Here is a 19736-nt window from a genome sequence, read left to right as displayed (position 1 = left end):
CCTTTTAAAACTGTAAAGCACATTATTTTGGATTATTGCATTATATTATGGTATAGGAGCAGAACATGAATTATTAAAACTCCTTTTTTATTTCTGAACTAGCTGTTTCTGGTGTTTGTATTACTTCGTTTCTTTTTTTTTTAAATACATCACCATTAGCACAGTTTTAAATAGAAGGAATAGAATTTCTTTCTGTACATCTTGGAGAAAAATGCAGCAAGGAAAATGTGTTGATTCTTTTTCCCTCACGTGTGAATGTGCAGTTAATATAACTAGACTATAGATACCCAAATAGTTACAATAATTTTGATAATCCTAGAGCGTCCCCATCTATTTAGTCCAAAATTTCCTCATAAAGTAGAAATTATTTAAAGCAAAAACTGATTTTCACGGTGAAAACATGCAGTCTTCCAATTTGGAATCTTTTCATAGCCAGAATGCCATTTGCAATGTGAAAGTAGAGGCATGGAAAAAGACAGACCTATTAAACAAATAGCCAAAAAGTTGTTCAGTGTTTTCATAATTAGCGTCTTTCCGAAATGTGTTATTTTACAGAACTTTCTGCATTTTAATTGTTCTCCTGGTGTGTCAGTACAGTCAGCACATTGTGTCCTGCACCACTAAGAATAATTGCCACCCAGTGGCAGGAAGAAGATAGTAGCCCACTTGTGTATATGTGGTGAAAACACTAGAGGAAAATACTCTGTACTTAAAATGGGGAACTGCATGGCGTTTTCACTGACTGCTGTCGCAATGTTTGATGTTGCAGGACGGATGGTCGCAGTATCACTTTGTAGCCTCATCTTCAACAATAGAAAGGGATCGGCAAAGACCATACTCTTCATCACGCACGCCCTCCATCTCTCCCGTGCGCATGTCTCCTAACAACCGCTCAGGTAAGACCAGGCTTTCAGGACTGAAGTCTAGACAGAGGTAATCCATCACTGTCATTTTCCTTTGTTAAGCAATGTCACTGGCATCCAGATTTGTTAACAATGGTAGAAGGGCACAGAATAGATTCTTTACTCTTACCCGAGTTATCTGTTCAAAACAGGATTTTTTTTTTATTTATTAACACTTTGTATACAGCAGAAAGAATATGCCATACCTTTTTGTTACGAATTCCCATGCAGTGTTTTCCTGATTATGATTACCTGGCTAGATCTCAGGGCAATGGTGTCCATTTGTAGCATGAGGAAATTCTGTTATTCACTTTGCTAGTCACGAAGACCGCTATGACTACCCTGCACACTTAGCAGCAGTTGCAGGATACACCTTTTTTTTGTCAGTTTTTATTCTGATCATATGTCCATGTGCATGTAAGCGCGCATACACATGCAGATGTAAGTTTCACAAAGGATTGACTACAGGTCTTCATGTAATGTTGATGACATTTACACCAGCTATCATTAATTCTGTATGATCCATTCAATGAATTCATGTAAATATCTCAACTTATGTGACAGTGGTAATTAATTTTTCTATTTTGAAATCTGGGCATTTCTCCCCCAGCTTATTCTATGGTAGAACATACCTTGGTTGGATAAAACTATTCCCAGTGAAAATCTTCTAAAATAAGCAGAGTAAAACAGTCAGCCTTTCAATGTGCTTTTTACTACTTGTTCAATTAAATGCTCTCATTCACAGGTATACTAAGAGTTTAGGATTAAAATTGGCCAAGCTGAGTATCGCCATCAGCACTGTGCCATAGTTTTGTTTTTAAGAAAATTGTTTTGTTAATTATCTCAAAGCTGCGTCTTAGTCCTGCAGAACAACCACTGAGGAAATTTGAAAATGTAGCCAGGAGTACAGTGAGAGCTGCTATTCGGTTTTCAAAACCTGCTATTTCACAAGTCTGCAAAGAGCTCTTGTTCCTTTTTTTCTTCTCCAGAGTCTCATTTTGACTGTAAGTCCAAAGCACTTGAAATGTCTGGCCCTGAGGTCTTAATTCTGTCTCTTGCCGGAACGGTCTCCTTGCTTCTGTTACTCTATTGCTTAAAGAACATACTTAAAGAAATTTTGGATTAAATCTTACTGCCATCATCAAGTTATCATAAGACTGGAGGAGGACAAATACAGTGCTTGTTTCTGAAGGAAGAGGAGCCCATGCAATTATAGACAAATCAGCTCAACTTAATTCTAGAAAAATGCTGGAACAAATAATCACAATCTGAGCACCTCAAAGATAGTAGGAACATAAGATACTGCTTAACTCTAGGAGTATCTATTTCTACATAGTAGTGTAAGTTACTGTCTGTCTGGTAGTATCCATATCAAATCCAAACATTGGTTCAATACGATTTGTTCTTATGAAATCCACCTGAATTCCTTCTACGACATACTTAAAACACTTTGTGGAAAGAATAGTCAATAAATGAAATCTACTGTAATCAGTAAGACTCTTTCACACAAGATTTTGTAGGCAAGCTAGGGCAAGCTAACGAACAGTCCAGAAGATGTCATGTGTTTTAAATACAAAACTAACTGAAAACCATTTGCAAAGAATGAGTATTGCTTATTGCAGAAATGGAAGAATGCTTTGATTGGAGGTTTCCCTTGGGACCAGTACTCTTCAGTTGTTTCATGAATGACCCAGATAATATACAAAGAATGCGTATTGCCTTTGCAGGTGACATAAACCTTGGAGAAACTCATGTATCTTGAAGGTCATTATTGGAATTCAGAGCGATCCTGAGAAATTTGAGATACTGTCCAAAGGGAAAAAAGATTCAGTCTTTTAGAGATAAATTATAGGAGAATATCTGTCTAGGCAAATGTTCTTTAGAAATTATTTAGAGACTTTTGTCATTTGCAAACAAGAATCAGGAGGTGGAGAAATCAGGATATGAGGACACACTGAATGGACTGTAATTAACTTGAATGAGAGAGACACAAGATGTGGGCAGTAGGCAGAAGTACACGTCAAGTATTCAAGCATGTAACAGCCAACTATAAAGAGGAACAGCATGAACTTTCTCTACTTTCATAGCAGACAAATGGAAATAATAAGCAGCATTATTTCTGCTAGAAAATAATGTCTAGGCTAGACGTCAGGAAGCAGTAGGGAAACAAAGCACTGGAACAGACTGCTTGGAGCAGTTATGTGGTCTCTGTCATTAGAGATCTTTAGTTTTAGATGAAAATCTGTCAAGAATTATTTTGGTATACCGGATCCTACCTTGGGGTAAAGAGTTGAAGTAAATGAACTCACAATGTCCCATCTGTCCCTAGGACTTTGTGATAAGCTGCTTTAACAAGCATAGAGAGCTCTGTCTTCTTTTCTGTGTCCTGTAAGAATAAGAGCAGAAAGCCTTAGTATCACTTTTCAGTCTAATGTCAACTAATAATTTTATGTCTGCTTCCAGTAAAAACTCTGAAAAAGGGCACTTCTGGATTTTAGCACTTGCCAGAAAGCAGTTGTTCTCACATGGGAGGAGAGAAATAATTCCCACAGGGAACAGAGAGAGGGTTTTGTCTTTATCAGTCAGTTTTGTTCAAAACACCAGAGTGCTTAAAAGCATTTCCAGAGTATGTGAAACAAAATGCATTGCTGTGTTAGCAACTTTTTCAAGGTTTGCATTCTGTTTTGTTCCCTATTAGACTCAAGTTGCCATTAGCTTATTTGGTAATTTAATGTCATGTTTCTTTATATCTGCTGGATTATCAGCTTTAGAATTACATCACTATTGACAAGCAATTTAAAAACAATCCCCAATTCTAATGGCTTCGTAACAAAAACAGTCTGTCCCACATTTGGCCTGTAAATTCAGAAGCCAGGGCCAGCAGAACCAATCTAAGCAGAATTCAACACCACTTGTGCTTCCCTATTCCTTAATTAAGTACAAGTACTTCCCTACTCCTTCAGTAAAAAGTGTAACATAGTTTAGAGATGCTGAAAGACATAACTCATGATCAAGCTTCTCAAATGAGCTTTCCCCCCCGCCTTTTTTTTTTTAAAGCAAGGACACTGTTAGTGCTTTTGAGGTTCTTTTGACATATCAAATAGCTGGGTGGAGGCAGGGGAGGGAGTGGAAGTGAGCACAAGCACTTTAGTTATTTTTGTACCACTGTGCACAAGGCTCTGGGGTGCTCTGCCACTCACCTTTGTACTCCTTCCCCTGCCCTCCACAACAGGGGCGGTGCATTGTATCTACCAACATCTAAATATTTTTAAGTCGGTTTACTTGAAAGCCATTATTTTTTCTTCTGCTTTTTTCTTTTCCTTAAGCATCACAAGCTCTAAGCCTTCATCATCAGTGCCAGTGACCATCTTCACATTTTCCAGCACATCACAATCAAGTACCAACCCAGTTCTCCTCCTTGTCACCTGGTACTTTCCTCCTTTTAGCCATACCATGAGTATCGGTGATCAAGGATTTCATTTTAATGGTACCTTAAAGTAGCAGTTGTTGTTTTAATGGCAGTTGTTCATACATAAATAATTAAAAGTAGAGAAATTATTCAAGTTACCTTTTAAGGGTAGGCATTCTTTGCTATCTGTTTCCTATGAAAAACATCTTTCTTTTCTTCCTGTCCCCATTAGAATCATTTATTGGGTTTGTTTATTTTCAGTAGAGAAGGGAAGAAACCATTTTATAAGGGTTTTTCCACACAATAGAAAGTTAATGGTCTTTTCAAAAGAAATAAATTTACCACTTTGAGAAAAAAAATTGAAGTGCCTCTACCAGGCGGTTTTGACAAGATAAAGAAATTAAAAAGCTAAAGGGGGGGAAAAAAATCATTATTATTGTGCTTTTTTCTTAATGATCATCTTAGATGTTGGGTGTAGGTGAAAAAAGTAAAACACTCAGAGAGAAAATTATGTTTGGAACTGATTGTTTCATGAATATATTTGTCCTGTATTTGAAATAACAACACCTTTTCTTTTCTTCCATAATGGGGTACTGTTTCGTCAAACAGCTTAATGTTAGTATGCTAACAAATATAAACTTTACTAAAATGTTTACTCTAGAGTTAAACACTACATTCAGTCATATGTGGCAAGAAAAAATAAATCCATTTTTATGATCTAGCAAGTGCCCCAGCCTCACCTCGGGAAATGATCAGCCTAAAAGAAAGAAAAACAGACTATGAATCAACTGGAACAAATGCCACTTACCATGGAAATAAGGGAGAACACACTTCTAGGAAAGACACCATGACAGGTGAGATTATGCTTGCATGGCATATATAAAAATCAGCTGTGATAGACCACTGATTTTACAAGCTTGGCTGAGTTTACTGTACTCCAGAAAAGAGTCAGCCTGCTTTGGCTGACTCCAAAGTTTTAGCCACCTTGAGAAATACAACTGAAGAAACATTTGATCTTAATGAACACAATGCCGTGTGAAAATTATTTGTGAAGACGATGTTTCTTCGCAGGGGAAAGGGTCTAAAAGCAATTTTACATTTCTTTTTAATTTTAGGTTTGTTTTTTGTTTCAGAAGGAAGTGAGTAAATCCACTTTGTATTAACTAGCATTCTTTCTGAAGCATGACAATGGTTAAGCATGTATGGTGATTCCTAACATCTGTCTTTTGCAGGGAATGGCTTTCTGGGACTGGTTAGCTTATTTTGCACCTCTGTCATTCCCAAGAAATTCGGTAGCAGTTTGTAAAGTCTATCCCTGTTACTTTCTCAGCTGGCTGATGTAAACAGAACAGTTTTCTCTGTGTATGTTATTGCATTTATTGCAGGTTTCACAGAAGGCTTCTCTCCCCTAGTGAGCTCACTAACCTGTTAGCATTTCAGTAATTATAAAATTTTGAGTGCTTCGCCTAGTACTGCACCTCTTTGTAAATTCTCTTGCAAAATACATGTTGGTCTCCATCACCATTGCACAGGCTTATATAACCTCTGTTGAACATTGTGGTACGTTTATACAGTGCCAAGAATCATGGTGTCCTCTCCTCCAAATGCTACCTCAGGGAAAGCCAAAGATCACAGTGAGGAGTCACTCTGCACTGAACTTTCTGAATGCTAGTACCTTTTCCCAAGCCCTCTGTAGAGGTCTTGTGCAGACGATGCCAGAGTGGGCTGTCTTTGTGTTCCTCAGCTCACTGGGGACACCAGTAGCATGCTTGACTCAGCATCAAGCCATCCATACTAGCTTTCAAGACGGTATTTAGGATATGATGATACTCACACTACATCTACTGTGTTATACACTTTTGTGCAATCAAAACCTGAAGGCCAGCCTTTGAATTTATGTGAAAATGCAACGCGGAACATTAATTAGCATCAAAGTGAAAATCTGAAGAAGAGGAATGATAGTCAAGAGCATTTGGAAACCGCAGAAATGAGGAGTATCCTGAACAGCATCTGCAGCGTACTGCATGAGGTTGCAGCAGATTTAGTCAAGGTATTGCATTTTATACATCTGTAGTATTTTGAGTGTTTCATGGGCACTGCACAAGGTGGTTCTCTAAAACACTTAAGTGGCCTTTACTTGTGTGATTGTGAAGGACAGGACAGCATTTTTTTCACCACTTTGTCAAGGATCTATGAAGAGGGAATCTCGGGACTAAGAGCAGCAGGCTGAAAAGGCAGAAACATTAGTATTTTGTTCTAGCTGTATCTGCAGATTTAGACTACCAGATTATATCAAAGGTTCACCAAAAGAAAAGGGGAGTTCTGTGTTGAAAATCTGTGTTTCCTTGCAGATAGTCTTGTCTCTCTCCATGCTTTAAAAAGTTGGGGTTTTCTTTTTCCCCATCCCTTTTCATTTTGTCTTTTACTGTCGTGTTTTTCTTCTCCCATTTCTGTTTCTCTTGTTTCCTTTCTCTTTCAATATAATTTACAGATCATGAGGTTTGTACTTCGCCAGCAACCTTTGCTCCACTTTGATTTTTGCATCGTGTTTTCCTTTAATAACTGCTTATATTTTGTCTGTTCTTATTTGATCTTTTGGGTGGGCTTTTAGTAAGGAAACTTGAAACTCAGTATCATGCTCAGCTATCGACTATTTTTCCAGCTACTGAGTTCAGTGAGAAAGATCAAAACCAAAATCAAATTGAAAAGTTTAAGAGTATTTCACAATCTTACATGACCATTGCACAAATTAATATGAAATTAACAAATCACTTTCTCTTTCTTTCAGGTCACCAAATCTCTGCTCAATTGGTCTGAGCTCAAATTAAGCACCATTCTAAGAACAAAAGAATATGACAGTTAGAAGGAGTCTTACTCATCAACATTCAACATTAAATTTGTGTAACATATTTGTAGCTCATAAAATAAATATTTCATTACAGAACAATATAAAATCAGTATTTGGGATTTTAATTGTGAGACATTTTGACTTTACTTGGATGGTGTAAGTTCATGTAGCAAGTTCATTGCAATGCATGTATTTCATTTTGTGCATCAGACAATGCATTGCAGCTAATACATCCACAAAGCCTATGGGACTTGATAAATGTTTTTTCAGGTTCCACCTGGCATATACGTATTTTGAGCTGCTCTTGTATTTTGTGCCAAGCTGATGTATTACCCAAAGATTTCTTTGACTTACTGATTTACACAGAATGTGGAGCTACAGCTGTATTCCCAATTTATCCACAACTGTCTCCATGCTCTTCCCCAAAGCTCTTCTCGGTTTATAGTGCGAAATTTTTATGACCTCTTGTCTGGGACTGAAATGAAGGTTTTTTGATGGATTTTCGAAGTAGAAATGTTGGCTTCTTGTGGGGAGTTGTCAGGAAACCTCTGGGAAAAATGGAGACTCTATGAAGTAAACGGTTTGGCTGAAGATGATAACTTATATTGATTTCACAAGGACAGCTAAAAAATAGAGGAACAATATCAAAGTTTTCACTGCCCTCTTCCCTTCACAGGTTTATGATACCTTGTATATTTACTATCCATCTTCTCTTTGTAGAAAATAATAACCAATAATAAAATTTGATCACCTAAAGTATATTTTTAAGACAAAAACTATTATATTCCTTTTAAAAAAACAGGAATTATAAGTGCATGTGATAACATTATTTATACCATGCTCTTTTCCTTCAGTACAGGGAAGATAATGTTTCTGTATCGGGACTCCTACTCTAAAGTTTCTTTTCCTCTGTTAGTTCCCTCACTGAACAAATATGTGCATCACAGTCTGCACCCTGTATCCTCATTTCCACCAGCAGAAACACCTTCTGATTAATTTACTTTCTTTTGGTTGTCAAGAATCAATCATCTATACTTCCGTTACTTAAACTTATTTGCAAGTCCCTGCACATTCAGAACACAAACAACCACCATCATCTGTTACAGTAGCTACAGATGCTCGGGCTACTTGAACTTACTATTACTTTAAGAAAGCATAGTACACTGTAATCTTTTCTCATGCCCTTACCTCATCTTTCACTGAGCAGGAAGGTGGCAGTGGTAGTGACAGGTAATGATCTTTGTTAGCTGGGATTTGTGAGGCACAAAAGCATTTTCCTTTATTGTCTTGAACAAAATTTTAGAAAATGGTGTCCTGCTGCTTATAGCAGAAAAAGCAGGTTATGCCATACCAGATGAGGATGACTGTCTGTGCAGCTGAGCTTTCTTTTCTTACTTATCAGTCTATGTTTGTGAGGGCAAAAGGCTAGCACCTTGTTATTTCAAAGTGTCTGTAAATGTGTTCAGAATAAGTACTTAAAAGAACTGAAAGCTGAATGTTAAACCATGAATCAAATGACTGGGATATATGGGGACAGCTTCAGTCAGTAGTATTTTTGTCACATAAACCACTGAGTGACATAATTTTCAAAGCTGTTGTCAGCTTCGCAGAAAAATGCTGTGGAAAACTACATGATTTTTTTCTTTAACTAATATCACTTTGAAAACCGAACAAGGGAAAAAAGGAAGGTATTTTTCTGTAATGTTCTTTATGCAATGCAACCACAAAGTACTGCAGGTTGATCATAGGACTCATTTTTGTACCTTCACAATTTTGACTAGTAAAAAGTACCTTTTCAGTCCTATCCTGTACTGATGTTTAGATACTGCATAAAATACACACATAGACGACACACACTCATCACTCCTCGAATCTTTTAATCTGCAGCTACAGTTCTCACATCTCTCTAAAGAAGTGTGGCTGCTGGAATGTCTCCATCTCTTCCTCCTTGTACCCCTTTCCCTTCTCTTGCCATGTTGAAAAGAAAAAAATTATTTCATTAACCTCCCTTTCTCTCTGATTATTTTACTGTGATGGTACATATACAATACTAACAGCAAAAATCAGATACTAACCACACAGTATCTGTCCATTCACCTAGCTCGTTCTCTCCCTTCTTTCTTTTATATTTGCCCTCTGCTTTTGAACAGCAAGAGTCAACTGCTCAGTGAAGCATGGCAGAGCGGGAATGGAGTTCCCAGGGATGCCGCCTGCGTGTTCAGAAGCAGGTACTGGAGTGGGGCTGCATGCACTGCTAGCAGCCACATTGCTTGATGTATGTCTTCTCCAGAGACAGAATTATCTCAGCCTCCCAGCTAGACTAAGCCAAGATTTCTTGTTCTTGAACTCTTGGCATTCATTTCCAAGCATTTGATGTGTCATTGTTTTTATTACATTACGAAAAGTATGCCGCATTTCTTTGGCATTTTAAACTGGTGAATTTGTATCCACATCACTGCAATGAAATCAGCAACGCAGACCTTGCAGCTATTTCCATAAGCTGATACTATCCATTTTCCATTGCAGAATATGTGATCTGGGAGACTGTAAGTCTTCAATCTGGCATGTGACAATTCTGAGCACGTCAAGTGCAAATGTCGCAGTAGTGCATTGTACAGCTGTGAACCAACTCTGGACTATTTCTGGGTTTTTAATAGTCATGGCTATTAGCGGCACATATGTACCGTGTACCTTTTCATATACCTGTAAAAAGATGGATAGGTCATGACCATCCTTAAAGTCTCTCTGATTGCCTGTAGGAACAACATATAAATTAGCATGTGTCCAGTTTGCTGTTTTTCATCAGATTCTTCATAAAACCCTCAGATGTTGCACCGTATACCAGTCTTTTATTCTTGACATCAACCAAGCGCGAACCGTATGATCCTGACTGAACTGAATACGTTCAGTCATGCCTGACTGAAAACTTGCATGCATGAAACTTCAACCCTGCTTATCTTGCAATTTATATACATGAAAATAAAATGATTACAAGAAGTTCTTCCCCTGTTCATGAGAGTCCAACACATTGAATATCACTTTCATTTTTTCCAAGAAGCAGCACTTCACAAAATGGGTAGCAGAAATACTAACTCTGAGTATCTTATATCTTGAGAAGAGGAATGTGTATAACTCAACTTCTTCTAGCACTTTGTGGGGCAAGCAAAAAACTCAGAAAAATAGCATAAAAAGTTGTTATCAAGGAAGGATCTGGTAATTGCATTACTCAGCAGCATGCCATTATGAGACACATCATAAATAGCAAAGCTGATGCAGACACCTCTGGTACCAAAGACTCATCAGGAGGGAGAGTTTCAAACACCAAAGCAGAAGATGTAGCTGGAATATAAAACACACTGAAATAACAGTCAAGTCTCACCTATCACTCAAGTTTGGTGACAAAATGCAGCCTGAGCAGAGAGAACCTCTGCAGATCAACCCTTCAGCACTAACATCTATGGCCAAAGACAAACTACTCAAGCAGTCATCATTTACAGCTGTTACCACATATTGGCACACGGGCACAATTAGTTTTCTGTCACTGGAAAAGACCAACCATCATCTGTTACTAGAGTTTGTATTCTTCCCACCTTCAAAGAAAGCTTCCTGCTGCACTCCTTGGAGACCTCCAGATGTCTTCTCTGTTTCTTACACAGGACTACGCACTGTCTCAGTAACTGCATCCAGCTCTTCAAGAAACAAGAGTGTTTCACTCCTATTAGTTAATGGTTGTCTAGTGAAAAACTTCTTTTTCTAGCTGTTAAGAGTTTATCACCTCGCTACATATAAGCCCTGTCTTTATCCTGTTTCAAGGATATGCTGGAGATCTTTAAGAACACCATCTGAGATCTGTAAAGCAGCAACATGGAACAGTGCACCAAACTCTGGTAAAAATTATACCCTCAGCATGGAACCCATGGCAGATATGAATATCAGAATTGGCATATTACAGTCAACTTTGACTAAAGACAGCGCCATCCCTTTCTCTATAGGAGGTGCGCTGGCTGAGGGAAAGATAGAGGTAGGTGCACATGCTGGGGTCCGTGCTAGCAGGTTGCCAAAGAAAGAAAGAGTGGTTACTTCTTCAGTAACTGTGGTTCTTCTTCGTGATCTGGCTAGCATGGATCCCATACCCAGCTTTCAGTTCTGATTCTCAGTCCTCACTCTGAAAGGTTTTGAGTTGCGACGGTATTAAAAACAACTCTTGGTGCTTCCAGGTTTTATACCATTACACAGAGACCTGAGAGAACTTGCATGAGCAACATGGTTTCAGTTCCACTGATGACTCCAGTTCACAGCTACTCCTTTTTTACTTCAGGCACGTGCTTTTATAATGAGAGTCCTCCTGACAGCATCAAACCGTTGGTTATAACCTGGAAGTTCAATAACATATGCCCAGCAGAACAGTGTGCAGCAGCCACACCCTCATATTCAAGATACTACCCTCATTCTTTCAAATATGAGAAATAACTACAAGTGTTCTAGTTCTATCAGCAAACTAAGCTTCAGCTGGATAGCCAAATCAAAGTGATCAGTGAGGTCAGCCTTGCAGGGAAAATTATGTGGTTTTTTGGGGCAGGATGGAGAATAAATTTTTGCAAAACTGTATGATGTTATCCTTGTCTGTAGAATTACTTTGATTTCGTACTCAGGTCAGTTTTGTCTGTGCATTTTAGTAGTAGGATATCTGAGAAGAAAGTCAAAGCAGTTCATGGATTTGAGACTATCTTGGCGAGACCTCTTCAGTATAACTATGTATTACTTTTTTGCATAACTCATTTTTCAGTTGCATTTAGTCACTTTTCCCATTAACAATTTCACCATATAGCAAAAGCACTGTAGGATAAATAATCCAGGATTTGGTGTAACATCATCCAGCTGAAGTGAAAGGAATGAAATGTTTCTTAATCTCAATATTTACAACTGTTACCTGTTTAGTGTATGTGTGATATGAAATCCCATATATAACCTGAAATATATTACTGAATGAGAGCTGTATATGAAATTATGTTGTTGATTTATATGCGAAGTGCACAAGATTGCTATGAACATGACATAGCACCTGTTGCTGTTCGTAAGTGTATACCATGTACATGCATGTATACCAAGGCAAAGATTATGACTGTTTAGTGGGAGGAAGAGAAAATAGAACTCTGCAGATGCTTTTAAAGATTTTTGTGTACGGGAAACAGGCACTGTATAATGTATTTAATGAAGCCTTCAGAATTAATTTTGAGGCCAAAAGAGGTATGTTTGGTAAACCTGTTTTTTCCTTCCATTTTTTCTCTCTCCAGCTCAGAACACTGGAATCTCAACTTTGTACAGGAATTCGTATGGTGCGCCTGCTGAAGATATCAAACACAATCAGGTAAGTACAAAGACTAAAGTGTTACTGTTGCAGATGGCAAAAGACCAGTGTAACATCTTGTATGGAAACTCGAAAAATATCACAAAGATTGATAAATCTCGATTAGAGGAACTGAGTCATCTGCTTGCGCAAATGCTAGCAATTCCACTGGCTTCAAACAAGCTACGTTCTTTATGCTAAGGGATAATTTCAGCCCAAGTTTCAAAAGTATCCATCAGGTTATGACAGCATATGCACAAAAGTTATCTTAGGTGTTTAAGCCTGTAACTCATAATGAAATCAAGAGGGGCTTGAGACCTGAATGCCTCTAAAGTTTTAGATACATGTGACATAGACTACAAAAGCCAAACTATTGTTAATGGGCACTTCTGCTGGCTCTGGTATCTCGTGATGCCCTGTGGCAGTGAATTTGGTTAAGTCCGGTCACATCTTATTACTGGAGTATAGCCATCATAAAATTCAGTACCACTGGTGACACCACATGGCTCACGTGCTGAGGCATCCTAGCAGAAACTCAAGTATTGAACAGTCTTGGAGAAAGAACCCCCTGTATCTTTTGCAGGGACGTGTGCACTTAACGTGTAGCAAAAGCCCTCAGTTTTGCCATTTAGTCACCCCAGAAGCATGATTGTCACACGGCTTTTTGCTTGGTTGTTTTTTTATGCATGCATCATGGCATGGGCAAGAGAAAATCTAGCATTTCATGGGCAAGGACACTTTCTCATGTATATGTATCCAAGCCATTCAGTCTAGAACTTTGGGACTCTCTTAAAATGCGCTGTCCCTGAAAACCAGAAAGCGATAAGTACATCTGGATAAGGTGAGCATTAGAAAAATGTAACTGGCAGCATGGGTGCCAAGCTAAAGCACTTGCAGAAACAGTTGCAATATTGACATGTATGGCATTCATACAGCTGGTATTTCCACTATAGCATTTCCTCAATCCCTGGGAAACAGAAAACTGATTTTTGTTTCATCATTATGTGTAATGCTACTTTATACTTAGTTATCACAACTCCTTAATATTTTCACAGCTTCCTTACATGCAGAAGTTACAGGATTTCTCAACTAGAGAAATGAGATGAAAAAACATTTAAGGAAAGCACTTAAAATGATTAGTAGTATCAGACAGGTAAATTAATATTTAGTAAAATTGATAAAAAATATTTTTCTCCAAAAGTTTTACTAGATTACATGAAATTTCAATTTAAGAGACCGATATTCTGGTTTTAATCCACAAATTTAGGTGAAGAGAGTTTCAGAGATCCTGTGCCCCCGTTTCTCTTTTTCAGTTTTGCTTTTAAATTAGCTAGTTCAGTGCATGAAGGTGTTTCTGCTTTAACTGTATTTCAAGAAATTAAGCCCTTCTAATTAACACCGGTATTTAGAGAAAAGGGTATGAGGTATTGTAACAGCACATGCACTCTAACTGCAGCCATGAATCAACAAATTTGATTTTTGGGGTGAGAGTTTGAGCAAAAACAAAGGAAACAAACAAAAGAAACCCAAAAACCAAGCCAAATTTTTCACCTTCCCACCTTTTCCTACTTGCTTTCTCAATGAACTGTTAGGTTTATGATTGACATATCAGAAATAATGTTTTTAGCTAAAAAGAACACAAATACTACTTCAGTCCCCTGTTTTCTACTCAAAAATTGACTGTGTTTAACTTTTTTGGCATATAAATAGGTTGCTTAGTATAGAATTTTTCTCCTGTGTCCAAAATTAAACACCTGTGTTTGAAGATGTGAAATTAAGCAAGGGGCTCAAGTATACAGCTTGATAGCAGTACTAGAAATAGAAACTGGAGTAGTTACGCTCCCTGGTGCTGCTCTAATGTTGGGCCTGGTGTTGTAAGGTCACTTGTAGGATCATTAAAGGACATAGACAGCCTTTTCAACTCTACGCAGAGTCCAATACGGACCGGCTTTGAAAGCGTATCACAGAGTTTGGGACATAGCAGTGCAACTGTTCCTCTCTTGAAGGAGCATTACGAAGTCTTGCAGACTCAGCAGGGTCTGCAAAGTCTTCTGACACCAACGTCTGAGCATCAGTATTCCCAGTGATGCCCATTTGAGGATTGAAAGGCTGTATCATTTAGCAGTCAAAAAGTCTGCCCAAACTTAATAGAGGTGGCATAGAGTGAAAGGTAGTGTTCCAACTATAAAAACAGAGACTCGTTAGATCTGTCAGAAAAAAAAAACTTTATGGCAAACTTAGGTGAGGGGACAGCCTGAGATTTTTTTCCTGCATATCATAAACATTTCAGCTTCAAGGCAACTTGCTGGAATGTAGCAACAACACAAGATTGCCAGCACGACATCTTGAGGAGGTGGTAAGAAGATGGTTCTGCTTAACAGTAGCAGAAGACGACATTTCAGGGCACATAGCTTGAAATTTTCTAATGTCAGAGCCGGGAAGACTATAAATGGTTCTTAAGGATATGGTGTTGCTCTAAATCTCACTTGTGGCAAAGGCAAGTGCAAAATGTTTAGCATCTTTGGAGTGTATCACTTCCATTCAAATTCTTCAAGGCTGAGTTTTGGCCGCCAATGTTTGCATTATATAGCTGCAAAATAGTCATAAAGTTATTCATACATTATAGGTATGAAAGTAACTGTAAGCTATGCTGCTTGAACTACTTTTGAACTAAACCAGCATCTTTAGCAACAATAGTATCAAATAATAAATGTATTTAATAATAATATTAAATAAATAAATGTAAAGACCTGTAATGACAAGGCAAAGCTGTAGAATTAATTCACTGCCATGTAATACTTTGAGCAGATGTTAAGATAATGCACAACTTGTATTTCCAGCATGATAAACATAGAGTGACATTTACTCCTTCTTCCATCCTGTTGCCCACAGCAAGTTGTGTGTAACACGCTGTGGGTATTACTGTCTTTCAGGTTTCAACACAGCCAGTTCCACAGGAGCCCAGCAGAAAAGATTATGAACCGTATCAGCCGTTTCAGAATTCAACAAGAAACTATGATGAGTCCTTCTTTGAGGACCAAGTGCATCATCGTCCACCTGCAAGCGAATACAACATGCACCTGGGACTAAAGTCAACTGGCAACTACGTCGACTTCTATTCAGCTGCTCGTCCCTATAGTGAACTTAACTATGAAACAAGCCACTATCCAGCCTCTCCCGACTCCTGGGTTTGAGACTTGGGCAGATACAAAAGCTCCAGGAACTGTGCATGTGCATGCATACCACAAGACATTTTTTTTCCTGCAAATTTAGTTTGTTAAAGCCTGTTCCATAGGAAGGCCCAGATAACCAGTATGGAAAAAATTAAGAGATTTTTTTAGAAGGCTAAATGATATGAAAGCTAAACCTGAGAGTAATTAGAAAGAAATATATATATACATATATATATTTTACAGTGTAGGGCAACTTTACTGTTGGCCTGTAGAGTCTAAAGTTCGGGGCTGTATATTGAATGTGGCTGAAGGAAGGAGGGAGAACATGACATGACAGTGGATGTGGGTCAAGAGTTAAGCACAAGTAACTGAGCAGCGTACATACTTTATGGGGAACAGCTTCTCACACTTTGTTTAATATTCTCATTCATTGTGAATCTAGGCTTCAAGTTGCATTTGGGGTTTCCTCTGTACAGCAAGATGTTTCTTGCCTTTTGTTAATGCATTGTTGTAAAGTATTTGATGTACATTACAGATAAAAAAAAAAAACAAGTGCATTGTGTATATTACACCAATGCCACAGTGTTTCTTCATCTATGGTTCTAAATATTGCTTCAGTTTCAAATTTTGGAAGATGTATGAATTTCCAGTTTTTTGTTTTCTTTTCCCCAGTGCGTTTTAACAAAAAAAAAATCAAAAAAAATCAAAAAACAAAAAGGAATATTTAGCAGTATTGTTTGTTCTGATATGTGAATTTGTTTGTGGCAACTAAAAAAAAAGGCATTCAGCAGTTTCTGACAATTAACATTCATCATTCCACACTCCTTGTCAACGAAGTGCTTTTTCACTGCCTAAAATTTTAGATGTAGATATTTGAAATAGATTTTTTTCATTTATACCAGTTTTCTTTATGATGATACAGTGTTAAAAGAAAATAAATTACAATTGATCTGTCATCCATATTTGCTAAGAATGTCTATTTCCAAGAACCTACCATACAAATACACATTCTTACTTGTGAGTGTCCATGTATGCATAGTATTCTCTGTGTGTGTGTGTGTTTGAGTGTGTGTGTTTGTATGGCGTAAGACTTCTTTTCATCCAATGTTTTCTTTGTTCAAGCTTCAATTTTTGTTTGATTTTCAGTTATTTTAAACAGTGGAAACTCCAGTATGTGCTTTCTCTTACTCACTCTTAACTATTGATAGCAACTGAAAATTGTTAGGCCACATACTCACAAAGGAAAGGGTTATCAAATTTTTTTCACTGACTCCTTCACCCTTAGGTGCCATGTCCTTTAAAATAGCATCTCTTGATACTCTCTTGAGGAAATTTCATTACTCTCCAGCCACCAACCAGCAAGTGCTCAAGGAAGGCAGAGTTCGATCTTGCCATCTCCCTGAGAGAATGGAAAACAAAGACCCAACAGACATGAGTCTGGAATCTCTGAGCTCTTTGGGCTATAGAAGAGTCCAACTCATGAATCATTAGGACAATCAATTATTTTAACTCATGCCAAAAAGAAAACCCGATCCCCAAAACACATTCCTCAAATATGAAAGATACTGACCATTTCTGTACATCTAAAGTAAAACCCTGAAAAATAAAAAATGTAAGGGACAGAGATTTTTTTTGTTGTTTTAATTAAAAAATAGAAAAGGAAACTAGGCATAGGAGGCCAGAAGAGCTGGCATATTCATCTTAGCTCTTGGGATTCTGGAAGTAAAAAAAGAATCTAGTGTTTCTTCATTTCTTTAATTCAGACAACAGTTCAGCATACAGTTTTCACAGCATATGACCCACTACAAATGGAGTTGTAAATTGCTTAAATTACAATTAAGGACTTTGTTTTAGGTTGCAAACATTTCTGTGATTAGTCATTGTAATAGTCTTAACGTCACCTGGCACACTTCTGGCTGTGCACAGGGGGAGAAGTCTCTCGCAAGTCATCACCTGCTCTATAGGACGCAGCCCGAGTAGTTCACGCAGGCGGGTATTGTGATGTAGAATTGGTTTATTGGTAATCTAGGACTATAGTTTAATCTTTTTGGCAGCTTTTCCCAGTGTACGATATGTAACCTTATCTGCTCTTTGTAGTAAACGGGGAAAAAAATCGCATGCAAAAAAATTTTTAAAAAATTTAAGAAAGGGTGGGTGGGAGGGGCACAGTGGGCCAGATGTATAGTGAGGTAGATAAAATATTATTCATAGTTTTGGACACAGGTTGTTTATATTTTATTTATTACATTGATTTTAATAAGTGACATTTGCAGTGCTCTTTTGAACAAAGCACATTTTCAGTATAAAAAATTTTTTTTAATAAAGAATGTCACTTGCAACTTGAAGTTCTTCTTGACTGCCTGATAACCACCAGGCTGGCGCAGTTCTCCAGGATTGCCAACAGGCTGAAGGGATCCGTCATTCTGTTTGAAGTTCTTAGGACAGGAGGTTATTGTAAGTTGGATTTATTTCCATTCTTCAAACTACTGAAATGCCCACATTACCCCCTGTCAGCTCCTCTTAGTAATTTCTTGGAGTCAAATGTTGACCATTGCTCAAGTGAGAGATTCTGGATTGATGAAGTGGCATAAAATACCTTTTGTCTATAGTTTGTGTTGTTTTGTTTCCATTCTTCTGTAGTGGCAAGTGCTCCAACTGATAAGTTGTTCACTCTTGCTGTACTGAGTTTTGAGAAGGTGTTGAATTACCTGGCTACTTTTCCAGGCTTGGAAATCCAACACTGCTGCCATACTGAGCAAGATATATATGATGCATTCTTTTTAATATTGAGGAAAGTATCATTACCTATTGCTGTTCCCTTCATTCTTGTACTAGATCACACACAGAAATAGAGAAGAAACTAAACTGTTCCAAAAAAAAAAATGTATAAAATGCAATTGATGTACTGTAAAATGTCGGATTTTTTTTTTTAACAAGCTTCATATTGGAATCTTGTTCAGCTGTGTAGAGCTATATAAATCTCACTGTTTTATTAAATGCTGTTTATGGTCTGGAAGGAATGGTTAACCTATCTCAAGATTAACAAATTTGCACTAACATGAGCAATATTGATTTGAAAAAAAGATACTAATTCAATATTTAAAAGATAGAGTATGATTTTAAAGGTATATTAACACTGAAAGTACATTTTGACAAATAACATATTTAAGCCCAAAATATAAATGGTTATGTCAGATAACACAAAAGAACTATAACAATATAGATTAAGAAAAAAATGTGTTTCACTGTACATGTCGCTAACATGTACAAAGACAAACTCATATTGACATATTTTCTATTAATAAATCCTACTGTATTGTGGAGAATCGCTGGTCATAGTGCAATATGTTTAAACTCAGAAGTTGACTCCATAGATGGATGCCTAGCTTCACACAGCCAACAAACCCCTGACATACATTTATTTTAAATATTTAAAATATTACTTGGATAGCTAACTTCCAGCGCTCAAGTCATTTGCTCCCCGCTCCCTCTCCATCAGGTTTATGAGCACAACCTACTCTACAACAGCAAAGCGAAGGGGGAAGCTCTTTTTGAGGAGAGTGTCAACACCCCCTTCGCCCCTAATTATGGCTGCAAGAGCTCAGCTGCCACCACTTACAGAGACAGTTTATCTACACGTGCAGATAAATACTAAAAATCTCAAGGTCGATGCCGCTGGATAGGAACACACCGTAAAAAATACTACCTTGGCCCCAATGTTACGTAGACCACGGCCAAGAAACGGAGAGCCAGCCATTAATTTACACGCGTGTTGTTGGGAGTCCTGGCGTGCAGCGCACGTAAGGGCTTGGGAATAATTGTTTCCTGGGACCGGGTTGCATTAGCCTGCAGAAGCGTCTTGCCGGGGAGCCTTGCAACTAAAATCGGAAATGCTGACTTGTTTTTTTATACCTGGGCACAGCAGAGGCTGCGCAAGCCGGTGCGCTGCAAGGCAGGCTTCGCAGCTCCTCCACCCCTGCAACTCATCCTCTCCTGGATGAAAGAGCCCTGAGGTTCGTGTCGCTGCTTGTATGACGGGCAGCGGTGCGAGGAGTGG

The 19736-nt window shown here is 38.0% G+C and overlaps 1 protein-coding gene across 1 annotated transcript in view; it reads left to right on the top strand.

Annotated features, from left to right (window-relative positions):
- CTNND2 (catenin delta 2) overlaps positions 1-15700 on the top strand; it is a gene marked incomplete at both ends in the record, with an annotated part of 569531 nt that extends 553831 nt beyond the window's left edge. The window contains 4 exons of the mRNA XM_081996266.1: positions 770-896; positions 5034-5165; positions 12454-12527; positions 15440-15700. Of these exons, the coding sequence (XP_081852392.1) occupies positions 770-896; positions 5034-5165; positions 12454-12527; positions 15440-15700 (594 nt within the window). The remainder of the gene's footprint in view (positions 1-769; positions 897-5033; positions 5166-12453; positions 12528-15439) is intronic.
- Positions 15701-19736: the final 4036 nt, after the last annotated feature.

The sequence above is a fragment of the Phaethon aethereus genome (assembly GCF_964289735.1).
Source record: "Phaethon aethereus genome assembly, chromosome: 2".
Lineage (NCBI taxonomy): Eukaryota > Metazoa > Chordata > Aves > Phaethontiformes > Phaethontidae > Phaethon > Phaethon aethereus.
The sequence above is the reverse complement of the archived record's forward strand: the minus strand, read 5'-3'. Positions and strand labels throughout refer to the sequence as shown.